The sequence below is a fragment of the Aquila chrysaetos genome, chromosome 1 (genome assembly GCF_900496995.4).
Source record: "Aquila chrysaetos chrysaetos chromosome 1, bAquChr1.4, whole genome shotgun sequence".
Classification (NCBI taxonomy): domain Eukaryota; kingdom Metazoa; phylum Chordata; class Aves; order Accipitriformes; family Accipitridae; genus Aquila; species Aquila chrysaetos.
The window spans coordinates 51,723,255-51,740,783 of record NC_044004.1 but is presented as its reverse complement, the minus strand read 5'-3'; the positions used below and the strand labels follow the sequence as shown (position 1 = coordinate 51,740,783).

The window sequence follows — 17,529 nt, the reverse complement described above, 5'->3', positions numbered from 1 at the left end:
CATTATTTACATTACTACAGAAATTGGCACGATTGCAGAGTTATTTTGAATTACTTTTTTCTTTCCTTATATCTTATTTATGAGTAGCATTGCTCTTGTCCAAATTATACATTACTTTCAGCATCTCACAAATGAGTTAATGCCACTCCTGGGGGAGCTGGTGACCATCTTTGTAGGTTTGATACATATTCTCAGTATTTAGGAGATCCACCTATCGAAGCTTTTCTCTATCGCCTTCAAAAAAAGCACTGCCAGTCATGCAAGAATATTCTGCTGAGCAAGTTGTTTAGGAGGAAGAGCAGTTTCTCAGATGCTAATCTTTTTTTCTTCCTCTCATCTCCTGTGAAAATCTAGCATTCCCTGAGTTCTTCTGGCTCCTCACTCCTGCCAGACCCTTAGCAGAAGCAGCCCGCACTGCCTGCCAACAAGAAAAAGAAAGCAAACAGGGTCTTGGAGGACTTTCTTCAGTTTGTGAGGAAAGGGTATCTTCCACACTACAAAGCTTCTTCAGCCTAACACGACATCTGGATGATGCTAGAAAACCAACATCCGCAGCTACTACCACTGGCTTGGTGCCGCAGAGCAGAACTGAACCACAATGGCTGGGAGGCCTCAGCAATCCCCCATGAACGTGCCATCTCTTAAACGCCTGTGGCTCCTTCTCTTCCAAAATGGAACGAAATGAATGCAGATAGCCACAGAAGAATGCCTAATGTTTTTCTAGGCACGCAAGAAAGTTAGGTTAAGGTTTTTAATAATACTTTGGTTAGTAACTCCAATTCTTTACCTAGTATTTATTCTTCATTAGGATCATTCACTGGTAACAATCTGCTACCGTGGTGTTAAATATTAATTGCTTGGGACAAGTATTTTGAAGGGGCCTTTTTACTGTTCAGATATGTATTATTACAAACATTCAATCTCTTCAATTTTTAATTCCTTTTCTTTCCAGGGAACACTACTTATTCTTTTGCCTTCTGGTTGTTTGGGGGTGGAGGGGAGTGCTGTTGGGTTTGGTTTTGTTCATTTTACCTCTTCTTAAACCTCATTTTTTACCAAAAAAGCTTTCACCTAGCATTTTTCTTCACATATGAAGATGATATCCTTATGTATTGGGGGAAAGCAGGAATAATTTTACCTTCACTCATGAGTATGCCCAGTAATCTTGACATAAACGTTCTTGGTCTGTGAGTGTAATACAAATAAGCATGAGCAAACACTTGTGAATTTGTGGACAATCTTGCTAATGGAAGTGGGGGAAAAAAAAAAAAAAAAAAAAACAAACACAACTGTGGATTTCATACACAAAACATGAAGAAGAGACTCAAATCACTACCTACCCCACATGCACACTTTGCTTACTTCCTGTTACCATGTTGTCACCTGCCCAGTCTCATGATTAATACAGGGTTAAATAGAATGAAATACTATGGCATCAGTCTAGCCTAGTATTTAATGAATGCAGAGATCTGCCAAATAGCTTGGGTCTAACAACCCAAATAAGGTTTACAGGCTTCAGCCAGGGTTAACCAGCTTTTTAGGGCAGGAACTACATCTGCGTAATGCTCTATGCCTACATGAAACAGCATCTTTAAATGGCATCATGTTCTTTCTGGCTTTGAAAAATAAGATGTTATTCACTGACATTTGGATACAAACTTCCTGTAAAAACAGAGAAACACACTATAACTATACACTTTAGTAGCACAAAGGTTTCTTCTACTATTTAGCAATTCTACCTCATAATTTCTGTGCTATATCTCTGGGTGTAATAATCCAGTGGTGGTCAAGGTGGTTTTGTGGTTTTTAATAAACTTTGCTTTACTGGACTGCTTCATCTGACAAGTTGGCAACAATCTAGAAACAAGAAAGGCAGATGTATAAAATCTTCTCCTTCCTAAAATTAATTTGCCTCCTGCCCTTTCAGGTAGATAAAATTAATCAGTGAATACTGATAAATCTGCACAATCTGATACTGCTAAGAAGAGAATAATCCTGTTATTGAAGCGTAGGTAATCCAATCTGCACAGGTTACACAAAGTGAGTGTACGGGCAAGCATTCTGTAAAAGACATCAAGTAACTCCATTTTAGTTGAGTCTGTTTAGTAACCATTGCTTCAGTACACTGGTACACTGGAAAATCTGTTGGGTGTCGGCCGTACATAGTAAGAATATGCTTGGTACTGATGTAATTTTCTCCTGCCATCCACAGCATTTGTGAGCCCAGCCACAAAGGAACATTTGGATGATACATTCAGGCACATGGGTGAGATTTACCAAGACAAAAGAGAGATTTCACATCCTCTTGAGAAACCCCCAAACCCCAATTTCCCACCACAGTTTCCTTAAGGGGATTTCACACTAAATCAGATCCTTCTCTGGGGACCTATTTTTAAATGACCAACCAGGAACTAGTATGGGCAATTCTCACAGAGAAAGACAATTTTAGCTTTCCTTGCCCTCTCGGGTGAGAGTGGCAAAGCAGCACACAGTTATAAAAGTTGTCTAAGTAATGGTATGAGTAGTTGAATTTTGGTATTAGCCTGTAAAACTACACCAGAAGAGCACATAACTGGAAATCTAAGATCAGTTTGCACCGATAGTTTCACATCTCCGAAAAACTGCAAAAATTCTCTTTTACAAAAGGCAGTTGTGTTCACATCTGTGTCTCTCGGGGATGTGTGTGGTCCTGCATCATTGTAACATAATGACTATTACACAAACGTGAAAAGGAAAAGCCCCTTTATTTACACATCTGTTTAGCAACTCTACGCACGGGTAAGAAATTTGGAGATTTTTGCTTTCTATGGAAAGCTGTTTTCAGATATAAGTACAAAATGAATCCTCCTCTTTTTCAGCTAGCATGTTGAATAAAATATTTCAAAATAATAATGGCCATAAAACTTGTTTTAGTGACTCCTATAAGCTAAAGAGTGGATGCCATTGCTGTAGATGTTCAATTTTAGCATCTTCTTTATTTGTCTCACTGGAGAGCACATGCGTAAGTACCAATTACACTCATCTTAAAATGTTTATTCTCACTGGCTATAGGAAAGCACAAACTTGTCAGTCATTCAGTTCCTTCTACTATTGTTTCATTTGAAGAGGTTTCGAAAGTACTCTCCTGCAGTTATCTGATCCGTCTTAGCTTTTCCAGTCCTCGGGACCCTCAAGGGTTCTCAGAAGAGATCCCTTCCTCTCCTCCCTACCTTGTGCTTAGAGTGAAAGCATTCAAACTTGTCACCAGTTTCAAAAGGGACTGCTCAGACCTTTCAAATGAGCCTCCTTACAGACAACTTCCTCTCTATCCAACTTCTGAGTCTCATCTCACTCATACCAGACATGAGTCCATGAAATAACTAACACAGTAACAATAAAATGTTGCCACAGAATAGCCCACTGTATTTAACCTCAGAAATAGTCATATGGAATTTTGCTGCAGCTCCCTCTCCCAGTATTTTTCTCCCAGGCAAATCAGCAAAGCATGACAACAAGAATCTCTTCACAGAAAGTATGCAAACCTTTTCACAATGTCACACCCTGAAAAAAATACTTTTAATATCTGTAGCTGAGCCTGGATCACATTTTGGAAGCCTGAGACAGCTTCCTGCACCCTCCCACCCCCACCCCCGCCCCCGCCCCTTTTATTACCATCCATTACTTGTAAAGTTGCTGCTTCTCATTATAGTTACATCAACCACTAAAAACCAAAAACTTACACATATGGGAATAAAACTAACCATGCTGTTCATTTTTGAAGAGGATGAGCTTGCTCTCTGCTTCCGTAGGCTGTTAAGCTCTTCTGTATTTCCATCCTTTGGTTTTATGATCAGCCGACTGCCTCCAGCAGTACCTTCTGAAGAGGATCTCAGTCGTTTCTCAACAAATCTGCCTTCTCGGTATGGACTGAAGCTATTGGCAAGATCAACTACAAATAGAGAAGCAATCAGCAATCATTAAAGGGAATTACTCTCTACAAATATTTTCTTAATGAGAACACCACTTTGCTTGAAATGCTTACATTGAAAGGCAATCGCATAAGAGATGTTTTCTACAAAGCAGATCCTGCTTACCTAGATAAAAGCGTCACCTGGGCCACCAGTTTGCTGTTCAGCCTCCAATGACTAGCATGCTCTGCACACTACAGCTCAGTCCACGGCTCCTAACAGGATCCAGAAGGACCTTTGCTTCATCCTTTCCTTTCTCCCCTTGTTCTAGGACACTTCCAAACCACTGTCCAGTAAAATCCACCAGAGAAACTATCACTGGTCCACTGGTGCCAAAACACAACCTGTCTTACCCTGCGTCCTGAGACAAGTCCAGGTTTCGTAGGGCCAGGTCACAGCTTTGTTATCACTGCATAAGACAGGGACGCACATTGCTCTCAGTTTCTGTTTGGCCTTCCTAGCTCAGCTCTGCATCTGCACCCTCCAAACCCAGCCTACAGCCAGCAGGCTGAATCCCAGTCCCCAACTCCAGTTAAACAATAACACATCACAAAAGAGGAGAAAAATTATATTTGGAGGTGTTAGGGCAAATTTAGAGATGGGGAAAGAGAATAGCATAATAAATTTAACACAGAAAATCTTATCATCTTTTGCCTTGTGTGAGAAAACAGACATTTTCTCTAAGGCTTTTCAAAAAATCTGTATCACATAAAAATATATAAAGGTATACTAAGAAATATATGGCACATCAAACCTGCTCATACATTAATGTCATGTTCACGATGCTCTCTATAATGATATCAGCTATGAGACCAGCTACAGAAGAGAAAAATATCTATTGCCAAAGAAAATGCACTGAAATATTTTGCATTTGCATCTGGTTTTAAATACTGTTTTAGCAAAACCAAATGTTCAAACCAGTCAGTCTGTAACAGATATAACTACTAATAACCATATCTTACTGAATGCCACATAAGCTTTTTCTATATTTGTTTCATTTCATATGGCAGTATTTTTATATGTTTTTTCAATGGTCTCTTTGTAGGCTTGGCCAGTTCTAATTTTAAATTACTTCTTTAAATTAAATTTACTTCTTTAGCACACAGGTAAAAAAAACCTACATTTTGAGCAGCACTATAAAACCCCAACAATTAATCATCGACTTTTAAATAGGGCAGTATTAGCTCTAGTGTTTCTGTGAACCTGAATTCCATTTACAAAAATCCCCCTATCACAGTTTCAACTCCAGTTAGCTGCCTTCCAGAATTACAGATTAAATATACAACTGCCAATGCATGAGTTTCAAATGCACTGTGTATTTCTAAACATCACTCCAAGCTGCTCACTTGCTGTTCTGCAATACACTCTAGTAAGTCAGATTCAAAAGGATGAGCTCTTTCACAGATGAGCCAATGTTGCAAGGAAAACCAACCGAGTGCTCAGGACCAAAATGGAAATATTTTTTCTCCCAATTGACTAAGGTTCAGAGGGAAAGAGGTCCATTCTGCTGAAAGCCAATTTAGTGGATTAATTTGACTTTATATTGCCATTTACGTACAAGATATCCAACCAAGCCTTGCAGTGAGAAATAATTCAAAGAGCAAGATTGCTTTTGATTGCTTATAATCTACATGCCTAGATAAATGTCCAAGCAAAAAGATGAGTATGAATTCATATGCGTTTACACTCATTCATTTTCTAATACAAACACTATAAATGCAGTCTTGTTAACTGTCACAAATTTTGGCCCACGAGATGCAGCCTCAGGATTATGCAAGAAAGCACCAGTCTTTAGGTTGGTTTGAGAAAATAAACTGTCAGAGATAAATGTCTTCTGACAGGTGTCCTTCACTCAAGGACCTGGTGCCTTTATTCATCTGCATCTCTATAGACTGGGATTTCTAAGCACAGCCTTTCCACTTAATCTCGTTAATATTTCCAAATTCCTTTTCATAAGCTAAAGATCCAGTGTGAAATTTAGATGGTAATTAACTCTGTTTCATAGATTACATAATAAGAACTTGCACAATATTATTTCAGATGGAAGCAGAAACAGGATCTCTCATACTCTGCCACAGAGACATCCACTCCAAGCTACTCTATAACATCAGTTGAATAGAGCAAGCAAGAGTCGGGAAATTGCAAAACCCAGATCAATATAAGATAAACTGTGTTATTTTTCATAACCAGACTAAAAGAAGGTTTGTTTCTCTGGCAATGTTTCCATCTTAAACAATGTAACTCTCTGGCTCAAGTCCAAAATTGGCATGCCTCAAAAATCCCAGCTTCAGCCTTCAACAAGGGACAAGAATCAATACTCTCCTAATTCATTTTCTACCACAGGAAAGCACAGCTGTGAACAGCACTGATGGGCGTTAGCAAACTGTTAAATGCAAATTCAAAAAATCATAGACTTTTTAATTTCTACAATTTTGGAAGGAGGACACATTTCACAACTTCCTAGCTAGCATTTGCAACTCTACAAAAACACTTTATGACCAAACAATTCTTACAGAACAACTGAGCCCAAAAACCCCCGACCAAACCCAACAATGAAAAGACCACAGGACATACCTTTAGAATGGTTTGTTTCATAACCCTGCTGTGTTTTAAAGGACTGAGGTTCAGAACATGGAACAATCTTAGACTCCATTACAGGAATTGTCTCTCTTGTGTGCTTGGACGGCGTGCTTTCATCTCTGTCCGCACTCAACCGCTGTGCCTTTGGAGAGAGTATCACTGGTTCTTCTCTGTGCTGTAACGCAAAGGTTTCTAAATGTGCATTTGCCGAGTTAATTTCTCCTATGTGCCTGGCATCGTTAACATGTACTTCATTGGCTTGCAACAATACTTCTGTTTGATTAGCAGCTGCGGTTTTGAATAAGGTATTAGATTCAACACTACACGAGCTTGCATGACTCACAGGAGATACACCAGCAGAATGGCCATTACTTTCCACAATATACGTTCCCCCTGCAGGAGCAGCAGCAGGATTAAAGAAGATCTGAGAGGTAGAGACATTGTGGCCAAAATCCTCTGCAAGCACCACCCCAGTCCCACTGCTGGGCAGAGCATCAACCTCCGAAACAGAATCCTCTGTCAGGGCGACAAAGTCAGAGGGGGTCTGGGCAGCCGTGAGGTCAGCTGAGAGCAGCGGAGACTGCAAGGAGCTTCCCATGCACTCTGTCGTCTCGGCTGAACATGGAGGAGAGGACTTGGTGATCACAGGTTCGCTTTCCACATATGATTTAACCTCCAGCAAGCACCTGGACTGCTGCACAGAGGAAACTGACTGACTCTCCGGAACTGGTTTGGAAAATCTGTAGTGCGATGAAAAAGATTTAGGGAGAAGTTTTCGCGTGGATTGTTTGACAGAATATCGGCTCTGCTCCTCTGCAAAGCCTGAATCATCACCCTCATTCTTCCCAGAGCTTATGCAATTTATAAAGACATTCTTATTAGCTGAGGGCTCCTTTCCTTTTTCAAAATCGTCTGTCAAAGACCTTGTTATCTTCTTGCTACGCGAGCTGCCAAAGCCAACTGAATGCCTTCCTCTGCTTTTAATGTGTTCCTCTAAGCTCAGTTTTTGAAAAGTGCTGAGACACGACTGGGCACCATTTGAGATGTTAACATTTTGACTAGCCGAGTCAGGCTTCTGCTCACTCCCTTTCTTGTTATGGAAGCTAATGGAAGGAGTGCGGAAAATACTCCGGCGCTTGCCTGTGCTCCCTGAGCTGGAGTTAGTGCTGGACGGGGAGGAGGTATGGACACCAATGGCATTAGCAGAAGAAGGTGAGGAAGGAAGGGAGTCGTGTCTCCGGCTAATACTTCTCCTGAATATTGGCAACCGAGATACTAGAGTCGATCGTCTGGATCCTGAGTCCCCCATCAGGGCACAAAGTGTCCGTGGCTCTTCGCAACCAATATACTAATCTGGGATGAGAAAGAGACAAAAAAAAAACACCAAAACCATAAATGATTCAGCCTCAAAGTCCACTTGAACAGGCTTTAAGTCAGCCTACATACATGCGATGCCAACATGAATTTTATGTACAGCTGCAAGTTTTTGCACGTGCATTACTGAAGATTTTTAGAATTTCAAAGTGATTTCAATAGGCAGCTGAAAACCCAGCAGCTGAGCAAAGATGTGGCTCAAAACATTCTGTAGACAAGATACAGTATTATATATGATATATTATACAATGCAGATCACACTGGGTAACAGTATAAAATCTACATGCCAAAAGATATAAAAATACAACATCCTTGTTTTTGTAAGTTCTTGGGACAAGTGTTATAAACTGTGAGCTCTCTTAAGAGACTTGATTTTCATGATCCAAGTAGATCAAAACATTATTTTGTGTTCCTAAATACTCAGATTTTTGCAAGAAAGAAGAGGATTTACATTTTCTAATCTTCACTGAACTTTCAGTTGGATTTTTAATTCCTTTATGTGCTCCTGCTAAAGGCTGTATATATCACCTTACAGCAGAGAAAATGTTGGCATTGCAGTCAAGCTAAAATATGCACCACCAAAAATTCTTCCTAAGGAGCTATAAGTTCTAGGAATTTACTGTCAAAATATGGGATCATGTTTCTAGATTTGAACTTTAATGTTTCCTTTGAACACTTCTCTGAAATCCTCTTGTAGCCTACTTGCTTATAATTAGCTATTTTTGCATTTTTTTTTTAAATTAGTGAAAAGTGTTTCATACAGACACTTGGCATTTTTTATAAGTATTTAGGCAATAAAAACTTATTTTGATCAGCACAGCAGATGTACTAGAAGAAAATTAATCTTTATGAAATATATACCAGTTCTTTCTCCTTTTTGTTCACGTTATAATAAACTACCGTTGTGAGAGACAGGACCACGGAGGGAGCAATAAAAACATGTGACATATAATCACAAGAACAAGAGAGGCTGTAGGTATAATGCCCAAGTGCAACTTCATGAGCTGCAAGTGTTCAGCACATAGGAGTAAAAATCAGGTCATTTATCTAAACAATGTTTGTATGTCAAGTGCAAAAACAAATTCATTGATCTAAGAGCAATTTAATATGCATTATGCAGCTACAATGACTATCTAAGAACAATATATCTATTTATACAGTGTATATATATACACACACATATATAAAAATAAAAATAGGAGCAGAGTATTTAAGGAGTACTGAAACTACATATATGTTATACTACTGTGAAAGAAAGGGTAATGAGTAAATTCAGAGACTATTTCTGACTGGACATTGGACTGTACTTTCTGCATTCTTAACTTTTTTTTTTTAAAAAAGCTAGTACAGCTCCAGTCTGAACATGCAGTGCCAAGTAGCCACAATATTCACAAGCACCAGGAATCAATAAGCAATTTTGTAGTTTAAGATGAGAGAAACAGCTTGGGAATGATCACGAATTCCTAGAAGTCATTGGTGATCTCTGATGACAAGCTGAAACTCGACCTAGACAATACCCAGGTCCTGCGATTGAAACCCAAATTTGAATACAGGCTGATTGGGACAGAACTGATAGTACAGGCACACACATAGGTTGTCAGAATAACTTTACAACTACCAAATGAACTGATGCACAGCCAGTTGTTCCATTTCACCGACACATAAGGTAGTTTGCATTCACACCACTGTAAGAGCAAAAGCAGAGGCAACAGCACAGAGAAGCTGAGGCCCTGCAAACTCACATAGGGGCTTATGTTATACCAGCTTGTTTGTCTGTCCACAATTCAGCCTACTGAGAATGGACTTTAGAAAGCCACATGCAACCATCTCTACCCTCCCCATACAAACCTCTCTTGGTTCTTTAACCATTTCCAGCCCTATTGTGTTGGGGTTTTTTTGTTTTTGTGAACATGTGCTTGCAGGCATGCTGCTATGTATGGATATGCACAGACACACACAAACAGAAGATTATTTAGCGATTGTGACGGTTCTTCCTTGTATTTTAAGGAGACATCATAACTGCTGAAAAAAGACTTCAGAATGTAATTTTACAACTGCAGTAGATGAGGAAAATATTTTTAAAATATGTTAAATTGCTATAGGCATCTTATGCTCAGACAAAACGTTTGTTCCTATCATTCTCTCCCTTGCCCACACCTTAGCTGTCAGTTCAGTGGAGAACAAACTATCCTGGTTTATAATTACGAAATTCTCCAAGTTGAGAGCAGAATGAAGCAAAAAACTGAGCAAAAAGCAGGTATTGTAACTTTCGCTGGAAATACAAAGGCTGTATCTAAATAATAATAGAGATTATTCCTAATAACTGACCCATGAACATACACAGCCTTAGCTTTCCAGGTGGTAACAATTTTTAATAGAATACATTGCCTCTAACTGCAGATAACAAAATGGCATTTATTCAGTCATTCTTCCTTCCTTGCCTCTTGAAGGAAGAGCACAGAAACTGTGAACATTTCTCTTCTTGTCTCAACAGCAGAAATCCTCACCCATAAAATACAAACTGATTGCAATATACTGTTCTTTCTAGGTCTACAATAGCTACCAGAAGACATTTCTTAAAACACACACATCCATGTATATATGCATATATGAATGCTTATGTGCATATACAGTTTGAATATTGTGAATATTTTATTGAACTTTGAATATTATTTGCATATACCGTTTATTTTATAGATATATATATACACACACACATTTTGCAGAGTAAAAGGGCTTAAGTTTAGCACTGAGTTAAAGTTACAATTCTACTTGCAACACAGGAAAAAATAATATGTATTTCAAGATATTAATACCCTCAGAAATTGAAGAAATAAAATCTTTCATTAATTTTTTTGCTTATTGCAGAGAAGTTATAAACTATCATATATGTCCTATTATAAGCAAAATAAGTGTTTCCTTTCAGTCTTCACATTTAACATAATCACTTATGCTTACCACTTTGTAACAGTAACCATTACAGAGTGAAATTCACTCCAGCTATATATTCTCTATGAAACCACTAATTTTCTGTATCTAGCATCCTTATCCCTACTGGCATCATTCTTAAAAGCTGCAGCAGAGGAAAAAAAACAGCAAAGACACCTTTGCAACGGTATTATGCCATTCCAGACAACTCTCTCAAATTTAAACTGGACAACAATTCTGATCCTACACAGTCAATCTAGGACCTAATAAATGTTTGAAAATATTTAACTGCAGCCAGAGTAATGGTGGATTATTTCAGGATGTGCTCTTCCTCAAGAGCTTGGCTACAGCTCACAGTTTCTGAGCTCCTGTGCTGAAACCAATGCAAATGAGAAACAGGCAGTGTGAACAAAACGTTTTCCCTCTTATTAGCAATTTAAGAAGTTAATCAAATGGAAACAGTTTCCTTTCACACTGGTCTGCATCAAGATGTTGCAAAATGCAAATTAATCTCAAAAATATCTTAAAGTTGTGTATTTAATTGCCAGATAAAAAGAAGAAGCCAGGTTTTTTTATACTTGGGGCTGGCTTATTCTTTCCACACAGGAGATCACTGGAAGAACCATCCAACCATACGATATTAGGCCTTTACCTTGCCTACAGCAGTTGTATGAGTATAAAATATGTAAATGTACAGGCTAAGAATTATACAACAAGCTCTGAATTTTATATATTACTGTATCTTGTCAAAAGAAACAAATTGCTCAACTTTCAGACAGTGAGTGTAATGGCGGAAAAAACCACAAGTGTTAAAACAGATAAAATTGTCAAAATATTACACGAATGTCTCCAGAGAAATCTACTCCACCAGTCCAACAGCTGAAAAATAAAACCCAGTATTTTTTATTTCAGCTTCTGCCAAGCAGTTACTCACAGAAGTGTGCCGGAGTGCAGTGCATTCAATAAAGAGCAAATCTCACTGGTGGTTTTGAACTCCAGTAGATGGAGCCGTGGATCTACTTTTTCATTCACTGCAAGTATGAAAAAGCAAGTCAGTGCCTTTTACATTTCTCGTTGCCTTTGAGGCAAAATTTAGGATTTGAAATTATTTGTGAATTTTACCATTATCATAATTACATGTACATACCAAAAGCTAATATATGTTTATTCAACAGAGAACTGTAATGCGTAGGCCGGTACAAACACTCCCTTTATAAATAACCAACCTGCTACTACCTCTCAACATGTTTTAAACAAAGCTTTCCTAAAGATGTTCTCCTTAAAGATGCGCCTCCTAGAAATATCAAACAATATCTTCCATGCAAGGAACAAATCTGAATTAGCTATCTAAGTTTAAAGTGGGAGATGACATGACACATAGGTGAAAGGCCCCAACTTCAAATCAGAGCAGAACATCAATACCCGTCTGCTCCCTACCTCTCTCCTCCACAGCAGTATGATTTTTAGGCTACACTCAAAGTTTAAGGAAGATGATACATTTTCTTTAATACTTTGAATCAGGAACCATATAATAAAGCAAAACACACAGGACTAACACATGAATCAAACTGCAAACCTACTCCAGCCCTCACATGAGCACTACCATATGGCAGGAGGCAACAACCACATGATAGACATAGTCTGTATAGACCAGCTGGCTCCAGACTTACACAGAAATTAAATTTACCCCAGGATACTACAAATACCTACAAAAAACCATGAAAATAAATATTTTTAATTGTTGGTGAGTCAACAGAAGTCCTAATGCAGCTGGTGCACTTGTAAAGAACGGTCCTTTAGCCCAATGGATAACTTAATAGCCTAGGGATCCCACCTGAATCATTAAACTTCCATCACTCGGGATTCCAGCACTATATTGTCCTCAGCATTTAAGCATTACCACCTTCAACATTGTTCCAGTTTTATTGCAATATTATTTGACTCTCTAGTACGTTTGTGATTGTTTTTATCTGCATAGCTCCCAAAGGTCACTACGTGTGAGCAATCCTGTACACAGGGAGAACGTAAGAGCCTAAAAGAGTCATTAAAATATTGTTTTACATTTAAAACAAAAGCAAACAAAGAAACACCTGCATAGAAATAATTAGGGCTTTGGCTGTTATCAAGGATAATGTAACTGGATTAATAGGGCCTTACTGAAAATACTAGCAGAGCCCAATGCCTGTACAATAGAAGGCGCTAGCTAAGAAAGATGAGATTGTTGATACTGAAGCAATTTGTTTTTGCAAATGAAATGAGTGAAATTCCTTCTAATACATAACAGCTCCATTTGCTTCTGTGAATAACACTTTTCCCTTTTCTTTCCTTGTGCGTGTAACCCTTGCAGTGTGGTACAGAGCTCACGAATGTATTTTGTGGAACAGTGGCCACAGCCGTAATCTTGGTGTGAAATTTTATAAGCTACTACCATGTCCGCACTTGCCTGGAGTTTGATTTTTCTCAACAGTTTTTATAAACGAAAGAATACCCAACATAGGGAGTTAGAACTTTAAAAATTTATGTGTGTCTACACATGCACACGTGTACAACTCCACACACTTTTCCCCTCTGTACTAAAAACTGATTGGGCAAAATAGCTTTTATACATCTGGAAATAGCTTTCAAATATCTGGAAAAAAAGAATACAGAATCCAAGCACTGAGGTATCATAAGGCAAGGCATATGATTTCTTTCAGTTTCCTGTGTCCTGCAGCCCAGGCCTATCTTTATTTTCAAATGCTCCTGTGCTATCAGGAAGTAAGAGAGGAAGCATGCAAATAAATTTGCAATAAATAAATTTGAAGGCACACACACATCAAAACCCCTTCTCCCATTTTGACTGGTCTCAGTCAAAACTGGTACCAGTTGAAGACAGCTATTTCTTAAGTTTGTAACTGCTATTCCTAGCACTGGGTTGAAGTTAGAAGTGTAACAAACATTCAAAGAAGAAAACTGGAGATAAGTTATCTGTATATCCTCTTTTGACTTTAAATTAGCCAGAAGGCAAACATTAGCATGAGACAAGTCACATGCAACTCATTCTTTCATTCATTATCACTGGGTATGTAAATCCATCCCGCTTGTACCAGGTGAACTGCGGGTTTACTGAAAGAGAACCAGGGAAACTGATCTCTAGAAATGTAGAGGCCACAGTTCTCTCCTACCTACATTTATTTAAATCATCCCCTACTTCAAATGCTTCTGTACCACACCAAAGGTTATGTCAAAGCACTTCAGTATAATATACAAAACATCAGAACAGAAGTGAACCAATCTTACTGGTAGTATTTACATACACCCAACAGCCAGTTACTCCTCAGTAAGAGCTGGGATAATCCACTAGAAAAAAAGTTGACCGTGTGAAGAAGGTAAACAACTAACTTTCACCTATTCAACAATCAGAAACAAACAGGTCAGAAACAGGGCAAGGACCATACCACTGTGAAGCAGCAGTCACATTCATGTGACTGGGTTTTGGTGTGTTGTGTTGCATTGGTTTCTTAACAAAGGTATCTCTCACCTCTATCACTTACCTGGATTCTGGAGAAGTGTACAATGCATTTCTTACAACATCTGGTATTCACAATACTTATAGTTTAACTATAAAACAGTTACAAGTATAAACAATAATGTGGAAATAGAAGTATCGAAGAGTATATGCTCGCTTTGAGATTCAAATATCATGGCACCAACTCCCCTGATTACCTTTCCCAAATGTGTTTGTAAGCAATTAATAAACTTTTAACAAGTGGACTTACACAGGTCCCTGAGTGTATGTGGAAATTATACCATAACAGGACAAAAAGACATCGACTAATGTTGAGACATCTTTGGTGGACATAGAAATGGCAGTCTCGTGACTGGGTAGGATTCAACAGGGTCAAATGGCATCCTTCTTCCCTCACATCTTTCTCTCCTCTCACCCCTACTCATGATGCACATGGTAGTGTTTTTAAGATGCTTAGAGATAGCAGAAAATCTTGTTCAATTAAGGCTTTAAGGAAAATAATTATGTTTGGACTTCACACTAAATACTAGGATTTAGTCATAAATATGGGATGTGTTCATTTATAGACAGCAATTTGACTTTCAGCTGTATTTTATTTTAACCAAAAAGGAAAAGCAACCTAGGATCTTCTTTTTTTCCTTCATGCGGGAAAAATAGGTGTAACATGCTCATTGGAGCACTGACTCATTTGCGCATTGGAAAACAGCAGATCTAGCATTTGCCTCAGCCCAGGACATTAAGAGAGGGAGAGACTCCTTTCCAGCCATTTGCTCTGGAATCCAAGTAGAACAGATCACCACTGCACAAGCCAGCTGGTATTCTCAGGAGGAAAATATCGGGAATAACGCTGCCCTAGCTCTGTACCCATGGTGCACTGTTCATCGCATGAAATTTGTCAGCTGCATGAAGGAAAGCACCAATATTGGCTACAAATCCCACAGGCATTCAAAGCATCTCTATCAGCTCACCCACAAAAAGACCCCAACAACTTCCTTAAAATATTCTGCTGGCTCACAGGACGTTCTAAGTGTCTCTAAAGCGTGATCTGGCTGATTTGCACAGTCAGTAGTGAATTCAAGTTCTGCCTTAACGTGCTCCTTCTAAAATCTGTTTTTCGATGTGTTACAAATGTGTACCGCTTGCCGACTTCAAGCAACCATCTCATAACCATCTCAGCACTATGCAGTCCCAGCAGAACTGCGAGTCTTTGTTCTGTGCTCTCCCGTGTCTATTCCTCTTATCTTCCTGAACCACAACTTCAGTGTCATCAGCAATTTATTTTTTATGCTAAAGCTTCCTGCACGTTTTCCAGTCTGGCTGCTTTTCAGTCTCAAGTGCTGCCTGCTTCTGCTGTGTATATGGCAACCACAGTGACAAGAAGGGCTGGGGTCATTTATCACCTCTGTCACCAGCTGAACGTGTGACCTTAACTGCATTAAAACAGACCAAATCCTCATCTGTTGTAAATTCATGGGGCTCCACTGAAGTGAATCATGCTGATTTAAACCATTTGGCCTTTCATCCCTATAAGCCTCAGTCACCCCATCTGTAATTCTTCTTTAACTCTTGCAAAAGCAACACATGGACATGTATGATGTAGTCACTCCTAGTACATAGACTCCCAATTTAAGTGGATGGAAGCAGGATTTTGTTTGCATCTTTTTTTTTATGCTGACCAAGTACAGAATCCCTTAATGGATTATAATGAAAACTGATAAAACCCTAACAAATTAATCATGCAGTTCTGAAGATCCATACACCTGTACTCTATTCCTACTTCTCCATAAGTGTCTGTTTAGAGCCACTGTTGAAAACAGACTACTGAGATAGAGGGACCCATGGTCCACCTTACAGTGAAAAGGAATGGGCAATAAGACCTCTTCCAAGTGATCCAGATAAATGAAAGGATTTAATAAAAAAATAAATTTAAAAAAAAAAAATCAATGCGGCTAATAGTATTCATGAAAGCAAACCGTGAAAGCTTTGCCTAACATTAGGCAGACTAATTTATAGATTGGTCTTTGATTAATAATAAGGTAATTGTAGTACATGACTGCAGCAGCTGTTGAATATGTTACCATGAAATAATATATCATTAACAGCAACAGGAGCAAGAATGCTCTTTTCCAAATACCCCTAAGCTCAACAGAAAAAAAACAACAATTTTGAGCTCATGCCTTGGAAGAATTCTGATTGTGCAAAAAGAACTGATAATCCTCAGACTGACTGTTCTAGGCAAGGTACTCACAGCTTACTAAACTCTAATGAAAGGGAACCACATGATACCTTTTCCCTGCAGGTTTTACCACACATAAGATGTGTGCCTCGTGGGGCTGAATATTAAATACATTCATAATTACCATCCCAAATATTGTGTAATTTTATTATTTTAATTGCAAACTAATTGCTTTAGTTTCTTTATGTTAACATACTCCACTGGACACCACTTACAAGAAGAATACATTTTTAGGAATCAATTATACTACACTTAGAAATAAATCATAATACTCTACCATGTTCTACTTAAGACTTCGATGAATCTTAGCAAAGACTCAGGCAATTCCTCTTTTGCTATATTGAAAATATAATTATTGCTAGATTAGATTTATCAGACTCATTTCAATCCATCTCCTTACTAATAAAAACAATGAAAGAGAAGAAAACTCAAGACAACTGAATATATTCATACACTCAAAATATGATTGTTGTTAATCAAACATTAAAACAGTGGCGCACGTCTGCAGCAATGAGTATAGCACACTTCAGCAAAATCAAGTGCCACAGCAGTAATGCCCAGAACCACATACACCAAGTTTACACACACATAGTAAAGACCTGCATTTTGTTTTGAAAACTGAACGTTAAGAAGGTCTAAGCATAAAACTGAAGCCCAGAAGCAAGCACAGGAAGGGGAAAAAGAAACCAGCTTGCAAACTCAGAGCTGCCTAACCAGAAAAAAACAGCATGGAAGTTCATAGGAGTCCTAGAAAAAAAACACTTAATTTCATTTTCTTTCCTCTGGACTTAGGAACCCAACTACCTGGAAATTCACAGCTTGTAGTCACAAAACAACACAGACTCTGTTAATGTTAGGATTCAAAACAGAGTTCAACACAGAAAAGTTCACAAGATGGTATATCACAGTTTCCATTTACCCCAAGTGCTAAATAAATAGCCAGATATTAAGTGGAA

At 38.5% G+C, this 17,529-nt stretch overlaps 1 protein-coding gene across 2 annotated transcripts in view; it reads right to left on the bottom strand.

Moving 5' to 3' along the window:
- The window catches only part of CCSER1 (coiled-coil serine rich protein 1), a 723,061-nt gene that overhangs the window by 638,568 nt on the left and 66,964 nt on the right, over positions 1-17,529 (bottom strand). For both annotated transcript variants that reach the window (XM_030016667.1, XM_030016693.1), the window contains exons 2-3: positions 6,522-7,880; positions 3,741-3,928 (exon numbers count right to left, since the gene is read on the bottom strand). In XM_030016667.1, the coding sequence (XP_029872527.1) occupies positions 3,741-3,928; positions 6,522-7,836 (1,503 nt within the window). In that variant the 5' untranslated portion in view covers positions 7,837-7,880. The remainder of the gene's footprint in view (positions 1-3,740; positions 3,929-6,521; positions 7,881-17,529) is intronic.